General features: G+C 45.9%; 1 protein-coding gene across 1 annotated transcript in view; it reads left to right on the top strand.

The window, feature by feature from the left end:
- The first annotated feature begins 304 nt into the window (after positions 1-304).
- Positions 305-11,474, top strand: part of LOC121532327 (cyclic nucleotide-gated cation channel beta-3) — a 40,157-nt gene continuing 28,987 nt past the window's right edge. Inside the window, exons 1-6 of the mRNA XM_045205109.1 lie at positions 305-380; positions 599-653; positions 780-868; positions 2,555-2,855; positions 3,115-3,267; positions 3,507-3,566. Of these exons, the coding sequence (XP_045061044.1) occupies positions 305-380; positions 599-653; positions 780-868; positions 2,555-2,855; positions 3,115-3,267; positions 3,507-3,566 (734 nt within the window). The remainder of the gene's footprint in view (positions 381-598; positions 654-779; positions 869-2,554; positions 2,856-3,114; positions 3,268-3,506; positions 3,567-11,474) is intronic.

Below are 11,474 nucleotides of genomic sequence, written 5' to 3'. Positions count from 1 at the left end.
TGTGGTGGAGATATTTTCAGAATATGAGGAAGAGGATCAGGTACCACAGTTCCCCCCAAGTGAGTCACACAGAGCCCCCCCGCACTCCTCTTCCACCTGGACAGACACATATACATAGCCAAATTCACCTTCAGTAACTTCCCTTTAATCCCATCATGCTGACAAAATTTGTCTTAATCCTAATCCCCCCCTTTCTCGCTCTCTCTACCCCCCCTCTCTTTATTCCTCTCTATCTGTTTTCTCCCCATCTGTCTTGCATTGCAGTGTGGTTAACTGGATTAAGAATGCTATTCCTCAGCCTGTGATGCTCCCTGCAGGTTACGTAGAGGCGCTGAGTAACGCCCAACAGGCCCAGAGTAAGAGGTCATCTCTTGACAAAGGTAGAAGCAGAGTTTAAACGTTCAAGGCGGGTTACCTCGACATAGATTAAGCCTAGTCCTGGAGTAAGAAACATACTCAATGGAGGATTTCCATTGAAATAACTTTCTAGTCCCGGACTAGTCTTAATCTGTGTCCAGGAAACCGGCCCTGATAATATACATTTGCTAGCTATGTGTGTATGCTAATGTTGTACGCCTGTCTTCTCATTTTCTCTCAGTTCTCTCACCACCTCCTGAGTCCTTCAAAGGAGACGAGGTATCACAGAACTCTAAGTAAGTTTCACCAACAGAGGGCACTATGCTACACCCGTCAGAATGTAGGCTCAGCTGTCTGTCTGTCTGTATGTTTCTGTGTTCCTTTTGGCCCTTTATTAAGGTGTTTCTCTATGTGTCCCACAGTGTCGTGGGCTGGTTCGTGACGGGCCTCGGCCTCAAAATGCCACAGCCTGTTGCGAGATCCAGAGATGATGTTGAAGTTGTGCCGAATGGTAAGTTACATTTATTTTAGTTTGTTTTTCACATTTTCTTACCTTCAAACCGGGGCCTCATTCTCAGTTCAAAATACAAGGAGATCTTAAATCACACAATGGACTCACTACAGAGTTGATTCACTTTGTGAATGACAGTTAGACCCATCAGCAAATTTTACAAATTCAGGGTAATTGAGATGTTATGCCATGCAGTAAGCATAGGCTTGGGACCTACTATTTCTATTTTATTTTTGACTATTTCTTCTATATTCCATAAAGTGTTAAGTCACAGAAGAGACTGTAACCCTCTCCTTCTGTTGGTCCGTTTTAGACAGACCCTAACTCCGTCTATCTTCTCCTTCTGTTTCAGGGGGGGAGCGCTGAGAGCCCCTTAAACAAAAGGAGGAACAGTGAGAGAGACTGAGAGACTGAGAGTGAGCGCAAAGAGATAGAGACAGAGGCAGAGAGACAGACAGACTTACCGACATAGATGATTGTAGACATTTATACAGATCCACTGAGCAACCTGGCAGCTGTGAGACATTGCGTTTAACTCACCTTACTCTTTATGGAATGAAGATATTTTTGTTTGATTTTAATTGTGTATAGTCAATGTATATCAGCTCATTAAAATGAACTGTTTGTCAGTTAATATCAGTTGTTCAACTCTTGTCGATATGTAGCAAGAAATGGGTCTTATCTTCATTGTAGTAATCTTTGAAGTAATTTGGATGCATTAAGAGATTAAATATATTAGAAAATACATACAGACACAGAGCTATCAGGCAACATTGTGACTCATAGTTTTTGTACATTAAATATACCATTTTTAAACTACCATTTTGAAGGTAAAGATTATTGCTGCACTAAAAAAGCGAACACAAAAACAACTTAAACCTACATGTTTTCCCTTGTGACATATTCTCATCGCCTTGAACTATGAATGTGGCCTAAGGTTGTAATGATGTTTATTTTCATCTGATTGAATTTACTTGAATGAAATCCACAAAAGAGGATTTGACAAACAGAGTCAAGGCGGTCAAGATATTACAAATGAGTTGATAAATTATGACATCATGCCTAAAATGTATGCCTGACAGTATAATAACATGTTGTGAAATATTATAAAAAGAATAAAGATATCATCTGAAATATTTTGTGTTGTGTTAAGAGATTGATTGATGATATGAAATTCATACAAAACATTTTGCATATAGTATTCATTTAAGCATATTGCTTATAATTTAAAAATAAAATAAGAGTGTCATATTTTAATTGTGTATTTCAAAGATTTTCTTCTCAAATAAAATGCTACACATCAAACACAATTGATTGTTCACATTACCATGTTGACTCTGGGTGTCTTATCAAATCAAATCAAATGTTATTTGTCACATACACGTGTTTAGCAGATGTTATTGCGGGTGTAGTGAAATGCTTGTGCTTCTAGCTCCGACAGTGCAGTAATATCTAACAAGTAATATCTAACAATTTCACAACATATACCCAATACACACAAATCTAAGTAAGGAATGGAATTTAAGAATATATACATATATGGACAAGCAATGACAGAGCGGCATGGACTAAGATACAGTAGAATATTATAGAATACAGTATATACATATGAGATGAGTAATGCAAGATATGTAAACATTGTAACAGTCCAGTCTGTGACATACTGTATGACTGCTTGTCCCAAAGCCTCTAAAACACCCAAAGTAGTGGACCTGGTTCTGGAGGAAGTAGTAGAAGCAGACATGAAGGATCTGATTCAGGAGGTTCCAACACAGATGACACAGCCAACAGAGATGGCTCAGGCACAGCCGGCACAGCAAAAACAGCCATTGAAACCAGATGAGCCTGAACCGACTCTTCCAAATGTGTCAGAGTCAACAACCCCATCGCTGGAGGATGCTGAGACTCAGACGGGCAGGTGGATACCATTCATAGAGAGCATCAAGAGAGAGGCTGAGGGCGTAGCTATGGCTACCATGGAGGAACGGTAAGGAAGGAGTCAGACAAGTCAAATATCTCAAAGTAATTTATGTAGAATATCACAGCAGCTTACACACAGTCACTATTTTACACATTGTCTGGTTATGGTGATCCAACAGAAGTTGCATATCTTCTCATAGGGTTAACCATAATTATTTTCCCCTTCAGTCTAAGGGAGTAAGTTAAATTAGAAATAAAGTTAGCTAAATAAAGTTAGCTAAATATAACATACTAGTAATATCCCAGCAACGTACTCATCTCTGCAGGATGACCCAGGACCGCGTGGATTTGGTGCGAATGGCGGAGGAGGTGGCCAGACACACAGCTGAGACGGCCATCAGGCAGATGCAAGATGCCCAATCAATCAAACTGTCCATTCACAGCCAGGAAGCCATTCTGGAGGAAGATGAAGACCCAGAGTAAGTTTTCACTCAGGCTTAACCTCCTCATAGTCCTCTGCCTACTCCAGAACAAATGCATAGGCTAGCTCCAACCACCTGCCCTAAACTTTTATAGCATTTTAAATGTAGCATTTATTGGGGTCATGGTTTAAGAGACAACTGGCCATAAACGTGTGAAGTCCCTATGCCTGTACATGTGTGGGAGGGGAGGTAAGGCTGTGGGTGTCTCATCTGTGTCCCTGTCATGCCCTGAACAGGTTACACATGCTACAGGAGGAGGAGAGTGAGGTGGAGCACACTAATAATAAGATGACAGAGTAAGATTAACCCACTCATAGACTCTTAGAAAAAAAAGGTGCTACCTAGAACCTAAAAGGGTTATTCCGCTGTCCTCATAGGAGAACCCTTTGAAGAACCCTTTTCACAGAGAGTTCTATATCGAACCCAAAAGGGTTCTACCTGGAACCAACAAGGGTTCTCCTATGGGGAAAGCCGAAGAACCCTTTTGAAACCCTTTTTTCTAAGAGTTAAAATAAGATGGTGTAATTAACCGAAACATAGAGGGGAACATGCCCATAGAAGTTCTCCCTTCTAAAATTCACTAGCTGCCTCAATGCTTCGCAGAGTTGAAAAAAACAGTATACAGTGGGGAGAACAAGTATTTGATACACTGCCGATTTTGCAGGTTTTCCTACTTACAAAGCATGTAGAGGTCTGTAATTTTTATCATAGGTACACTTCAACTGTGAGAGACGGAATCTAAAACAAAAATCCAGAAAATCACATTGTATGATTTTTAAGTAATTAATTTGCATTTTATTGCATGACATAAGTATTTGATACATCAGAAAAGCAGAACTTAATATTTGGTACAGAAACCTTTGTTTGCAATTACAGAGATCATATGTTTCCTGTAGGTCTTGACCAGGTTTGCGCACACTGCAGCAGGGATTTTGGCCCACTCCTCCATACAGACCTTCTCCAGATCCTTCAGGTTTCGGGGCTGTCGCTGGGCAATACGGACTTTCAGCTCCCTCCAAAGATTTTCTATTGGGTTCAGGTCTGGAGACTGGCTAGGTCACTCCAGGACCCTGAGATGCTTCTTACGGAGCCACTACTTAGTTGCCCTGGCTGTGTGTTTCGGGTCGTTGTCATGCTGGAAGACCCAGCCACGACCCATCTTCAATGCTCTTACTGAGGGAAGGAGGTTGTTGGCCAAGATCTCGCGATACATGGCCCCATCCATCCTCCCCTCAATACGGTGCAGTCGTCCTGTCCCCTTTGCAGAAAAGCATCCCCAAAGAATGATGTGTCCACCTCCATGCTTCACGGTTGGGATGGTGTTCTTGGGGTTGTACTCATCCTTCTTCTTCCTCCAAACACGGCGAGTGGAGTTTAGACCAAAAAGCTCTATTTTTATCTCATCAGACCACATGACCTTCTCCCATTCCTCCTCTGGATCATCCAGATGGTCATTGGCAAACTTCAGATGGGCCTGGACATGCGCTAGCTTGAGCACGGGGACCTTGCGTGCGCTGCAGGATTTTAATTCATGACGGCGTAGTGTGTTACTAATGGTTTTCTTTGAGACTGTGGTCCCAGCTCTCTTCAGGTCATTGACCAGGTCCTGCCGTGTAGTTCTGGGCTGATCCCTCACCTTCCTCATGATCATTGATGCCCCACGAGGTGAGATCTTGCATGGAGCCCCAGACCAAGGGTGATTGACCGTCATCTTGAACTTCTTCCATTTTCTAATAATTGCACCAACAGTTGTTGCCTTCTCACCAAGCTGCTTGCCTATTGTCCTGTAGCCCATCCCAGCCTTGTGCAGGTCTACAATTTTATCCCTGATGTCCTTACACAGCTCTCTGGTCTTGGCCATTGTGGAGAGGTTGGAGTCTGTTTGATTGAGTGTGTGGACAAGTGTCTTTTATACAGGTAACGGGTTCAAACAGGTGCAGTTAATACAGGTAATGAGTGGAGAACAGGAGGGCTTTTTAAAGAAAAACTAACAGGTCTGTGAGAGCCGGAATTCTTACTGGTTGGTAGGTGATCAAATACTTATGTCATGTAATAAAATGCTAATTAATTACAGTGGGGAAAAAAAGTATTTAGTCAGCCACCAATTGTGCAAGTTCTCCCACTTAAAAAGATGAGAGAGGCCTGTAATTTTCCTCATAGGTACACGTCAACTATGACAGCCAAAATGAGAAAAAAATATCCAGAAAATCATATTGTAGGATTTTTTATGAATTTATTTGCAAATTATGGTGGAAAATAAGTATTTGTTATATACCCTTTGTTGGCAATGACACAGGTCAAACGTTTTCTGTAAGTCTTCACAAGGTTTTCACACACTGTTGCTGGTATTTTGGCCCATTCCTCCATGCAGATCTCTTCTAGAGCAGTGATGTTTTGGGGCTGTCGCTGGGCAACACGGACTTTCAACTCCCTCCAAAGGTTTTCTATGGGGTTGAGATCTGGAGACTGGCTAGGCCACTCCAGGACCTTGAAATGCTTCTTACGAAGCCACTCCTTCGTTGCCCGGGCGGTGTGTTTGGGATCATTGTCATGCTGAAAGACCCAGCCACATTTCATCTTCAATGCCCTTGCTGATGGAAGGAGGTTTCACTCAAAATCTCACGATACATGGCCCCATTCATTCTTTCCTTTACACGGATCAGTCGTCCTGGTCCCTTTGCAGAAAAACAGCCCCAAAGCATGATGTTTCCACCCCCATGCTTCACAGTAGGTATGGTGTTCTTTGGATGCAACTCAGCATTCTTTGTCCTCCAAACACGACGAGTTGAGTTTTTACCAAAAAGTTATATTTTGGTTTCATCTGACCATATGACATTCTCCCAATCCTCTTCTGGATCATCCAAATGCACTCTAGCAAACTTCAGACGGGCCTGGACATGTACTGGCTTAAGCAGGGGGGACACGTCTGGCACTGCAGGATTTGAGTCCCTGGCGGCGTAGTGTGTTACTGATGGTAGGCTTTGTTACTTTGGTCCCAGCTCTCTGCAGGTCATTCACTAGGTCCCCCCGTGTGGTTCTGGGATTTTTGCTCACCGTTCTTGTGATCATTTTGACCCCACGGGGTGAGATCTTGCGTGGAGCCCCAGATCGAGGGAGATTATCAGTGGTCTTGTATGTCTGCCATTTCCTAATAATTGCTCCCACAGTTGATTTCTTCAAACCAAGCTGCTTACCTATTGCAGATTCAGTCTTCCCAGCCTGGTGCAGGTCTACAATTTTGTTTCTGGTGTCCTTTGACAGCTCTTTGGTCTTGGCCATAGTGGAGTTTGGAGTGTGACTGTTTGAGGTTGTGGACAGGTGTCTTTTATACTGATAACAAGTTCAAACAGGTGCCATTAATACAGGTAACGAGTGGAGGACAGAGGAGCCTCTTAAAGAAGAAGTTACAGGTCTGTGAGAGCCAGAAATCTTGCTTGTTTGTAGGTGACCAAATACTTATTTTCCACCATAATTTGCAAATAAATTCATTAAAAATCCTACAATGTGATTTTCTGGATTTTTTTCCTCAATTTGTCTGTCATAGTTGACGTGTACCTATGATGAACATTACAGGCCTCTCTCATCTTTTTAAGTGGGAGAACTTGCACAATTGGTGGCTGACTAAATACTTTTTTTCCCCACTGTACTTAAAAATCATACAATGTGATTTTCTGGATTTTTGTTTTAGATTCCGTCTCTCACAGTTGAAGTGTACCTATGATAAAAATTACAGACCTCTACATGCTTTGTAAGTAGGAAAACCTGCAAAATCGGCAGTGTATCAAATACTTGTTCTCCCCGCTGTATGTGTTTGCGCTGTCGATTGGTAACTTGTTACACCAATGTAAAGTATTTTCCACTGCAGAACCTGAAAGTTAGTTGTTTAGGTTCCCAATACCATAACCCACTGCAAGCTAGCCGATAGTCAAGAAATCATGTAATCACATTCACATCAAGCATTTCATGTCCAGTCTCGTTCCAAATCTCTCATGGATGCTCATTACTGATTCCCGCTGCTTTGGCATCATTTTACCACAGAGTTTCTAAATCCAGAGGCGCAACATCGCAAGGCTTTTGGGAACGCTTGCGAAACAGACCAAGCAGACCAGGGGTTTGAGAAGTTAATGAGAGAAGTGAAAAATTCTTCCTTAGTTGTTACAAAAATATAAACACAACATATAAAGTGTTGGGTCCCATGTTTCATGAGCTGAAATAAAAGATCCCAGAAATTTTCCATACGCACAAAAAGCTTATTTCTCTCAAATTTGGTGCACACATTTTTTCACATCCCTGTTAGTGAGCATTTCTCCTTTGCCAAGATAATCCATCCACCTGACAGGTGTGGCATATCAAGAAGCAAATTAAACAGCATGATCATTACACAGGTGCACCTTGTGCTGGGGACAATAAACGGCCACTCTAAAATGTGCAGTTTTGTCACGCAACTCAATGCCACAGATGTCCCATAACACGCCTCCAACGTCGTTTTAGAGAATTTGGCAGTACATTCAACAGGTCTCACAACCGCAGACCACGTGTAACTACGCCAGCCCAGGACCACCACATGCTGGTTGGATGCTGAGGAGTATTTTTGTCTGTAATAAAGCCCTTTTGTGGGGAAAAACTCATTCTGATTGGCTGGGCCTGGTTGCCCAGTGGGTGGGCCTGGCTCATGGCTGCGCCCCTGCCCAGTCATATGAAATCCATAGATTAGGGCCTAATGAATTTATTTCAATTGACTGATTTCCTTTTATGAACTGTAACTCAGTAAAATCTTAGAAATTGTTGCATGTTGCATTTACATTTTTGTTCAGTGGTTTGAGCCAATATCTTAAGTAGTTGAACATGTTAGTACTCCAACCTTGTGAAAGCAACAAACTGACACGTTTAACTTTTCGTCAAAAACAACTTTATATCGAAGGAGTGCCTTTGATTTGAAAGCCTGCACATGTGTGTCACGGTTTCGGCCGAGGCTGCTCCTCTTCCTTGTTCGGGCAGGCTTCGGCGGTCGTCGTCTCCGGAGTACTAGCTGCCACCGTTCTATGTTTCATGTTCGTTTGGTTTTGTCTCTTTGTAACACCTGTCCCTTGTTTGTGTTTGATTATGTTCCCTATTTAGTTTCGTTTGTTTGGGTCAGGTGTTATGCGTGATTGTTTATTGTCAGCCTGCCTCAGAGGAGTTTGTATCTCTCGTTGTTGTTTTTTTGAGAGTTCGCACTGCGTGCGCTTTTCTTGTTTATACGCACTGTGTTTGTGCGTAATTGTTTGCGCCACCCGGTTGGGTTGGCGACTCATTGTTCATGTGTTGGACATTACTAAAGACTGTTGAAGTCATCCTGGTTCCTGCGCTTGATTCCTTTCACTCATCCACACACAGCACTCTGACAGAATCACGCATCATTCCATGGAATCAGCAGGAGCGACCGCGCCAACAGCAGGTATGGAGGAACGTCTTCGTGGGCAGGAGGATCGGATTAACCAGGTCTGTCATGCCCTGGAGGGGGTGATGAACACTCTCCACCGATGGGAAACCAGCGGGGTACCCACGACCCCACCTACCGAACCATTCCCATCGGTCAGTCCTCCTGTCCCATCTCCGGAACCCAGTGGGATTCGGCTCTCGCTCCCGAGGGCGTACGACGGCTCCACTGCCGGGTGTCAAGGGTTCCTGCTGCAAGTGGAGCTCTACCTCGCCACCGTACACCCGGCGCCCTCGGGACACGAGAGCGTCTCAGCCCTCATCTCCTGTCTCACCGGCAAGGCGTTGGAGTGGGCCAACGCTGAATGGAGGAGAATGGACGCCGCTACCACTACCTATGCGGAGTTCTCCCGCCGCTTCCGTGCTGTGTTTGACCATCCACCAGAGGGGAAGGCGGCGGGGGAGCGTCTGTTCTACCTCCGACAGGGGATGAGGAGCGCCCAGGACTTTGCCTTGGAATTCCGGACTCTAGCGGCCGATGCAGGGTGGAATGAGCGGGCCCATATAGACCACTTCCGTTGCAGCCTCCGGGAGGACGTCCAGCGAGAGTTGGCGTGCAGGGACACATCGTTGACCTTTGACCAACTTGTCGACATGGCCATTCGGCTGGATACCCTGCTCGCCACCCGTGGACGTCCCGGGTGGGGTTCGCCCATTCCACTCTCCAGCACCTCCGAGCCGAGCCCTATGGAGCTCGGGGGTGCTGGCGCTAGAGAACGGAGGAGTAGGAACCCGAAGGGGGCCGTTCCCTGCACTAACTGTGGCCGTGGAGGGCACACCGCGGCTAGGTGTTGGGGAGGGTCCCCCGGTGGAGGAGAAGGCAGGTCACGCATTGGGGGGTCCCCCCAGGTGAGTAGGCGCCCTACTTACCTAGAGCTTTCTGTCGTGCACCTAACCTTGCCTGTTTGTTTTCCACAGGTTGCACCTCGTTCCCAGCATAAGGCGCTGGTAGATTCAGGCGCAGCTGGGAATTTTGTAGATCGCCAGTTTTGTATAGAGTTAGGGATTCCCCTACTTCCAGTTAATAAGCCTTTCCCTGTTCATGCCCTAGATAGCCGTCCGTTAGGGTCTGGGTTGATTAGGGAGGTCACAGCGCCCCTTCAAATGATGGCGCAGGAGGGTCATGAGGAGACGATTCAGCTCTATCTGATTGACTCTCCTGCGTATCCGGTAGTGCTGGGCCTTCCCTGGTTGATGACCCATGACCCTACTATTATGTGGCGAGAGAAAGCTCTTAAAGGGTGGTCTGCCCAGTGTGAGGGGCGGTGTCTGGGTGTTTCCATAGGGGCGACCTCGGTGGAAAGTCCGAATCTAATGACAGCACTGCATATTCCCCCGAGTATGAGGATTTGAAACTGGTGTTTAGTAAGACTAGGGCGGCGCAGCTGCCGCCTCATAGACGGGGGATTGTGCGATAGATCTCCAGTCAGGAGCAGCTCTCCCGCGGAGCCATGTGTATCCCTTGTCTCAAGAGGAGAGGAAGGCAATGGAGACGTACATCGCTGAGTCTCTGAGACAGGGATACATACGGGCCTCCACTTCACCCGCTTCCTCGAGTTTCTTTTTGTGAAGAAAAAGGATGGAGGTCTGCGCCCGTGTATTGATTACCGCGGTCTCAATCAGATTACGGTGAAGTACAGCTATCCACTTCCTCTGATTGCGACTATGACGGAGTCACTGCACGGTGCGCAGTTCTTTACAAAATTGGATCTCAGGAGCGCATATAACTTGGTGCGCATTAGAGAGGGCGATGAATGGAAGACAGCGTTTAGCACGACTTCCGGACACTACGAGTATCTAGTCATGCCATATGGGTTAATGAATGCTCCCTCAGTCTTCCAATCCTTCGTCAATGAGATTTTCCGGGACATGCAGGGACAGGGAGTAGTCGTGTACATCGACGACATTCTGGTGTACAGTCCTACCCGAGCAGAGCATGTAGCCCTGGTGCGCCGAGTATTGAGGAGGCTGTTGGAGCATGACCTATATGTCAAGGCAGAGAAATGTCTGTTTTTTCAGAAGTCGGTCTCCTTTCTGGGTTACCAGTTGTCTGCGTCAGGGGTGAAGATGGTGGTAGACCGGGTGTCAGCTGTGCGTAATTGGCAGACCCCAACCACTGTGAAGGAGGTGCAACAGTTCTTGGGTTTTGCGAATTATTACCGGAGGTTTATCCGGGGTTTTGGACAGGTGGCAGCTCCCATAACGTCTCTGTTAAAGGGGGGTCCGGTGCGCTTGCGGTGGTCAGCTGAGGCGGACAGGGCTTTTGGGAGACTGAAGGACCTGTTTACCTCCGCGCCGGTGTTGGCGCATCCGGATCCCTCTTTACCGTTCCAGGTAGAGGTGGACGCGTCAGAGGCCGGTATAGGGGCCGTTCTTTCCCAACGTTCTGGCACTCCACCTAAACTCCGTCCCTGTGCGTTTTATTCTAAAAAGCTCAGTCCGGCGGAGCGGAATTATGACGTAGGAGACAGGGAGCTGTTAGCCGTGGTACAGGCCCTAAAGGTGTGGCGGCATTGGCTCGAGGGGGCTCAACACCCTTTCCTCATTCTAACTGACCATCGTAACCTGGAGTACATCCGGGCAGCTAGGAGACTGAATCCTCGCCAGGCCCGCTGGACTATGTTTCTAGCCCGGTTTGTGTTTAAAATCACATACATCCCTGGGTCCCAGAACGGGAAGGCAGATGCTCTGTCTCGGCGGTATGACGCGGAGGAGAGGTCCGTTGA

This window comes from Coregonus clupeaformis, chromosome 19, assembly GCF_020615455.1.
Source record: "Coregonus clupeaformis isolate EN_2021a chromosome 19, ASM2061545v1, whole genome shotgun sequence".
NCBI lineage: Eukaryota > Metazoa > Chordata > Actinopteri > Salmoniformes > Salmonidae > Coregonus > Coregonus clupeaformis.
The sequence above is the reverse complement of the archived record's forward strand: the minus strand, read 5'-3'. Positions and strand labels throughout refer to the sequence as shown.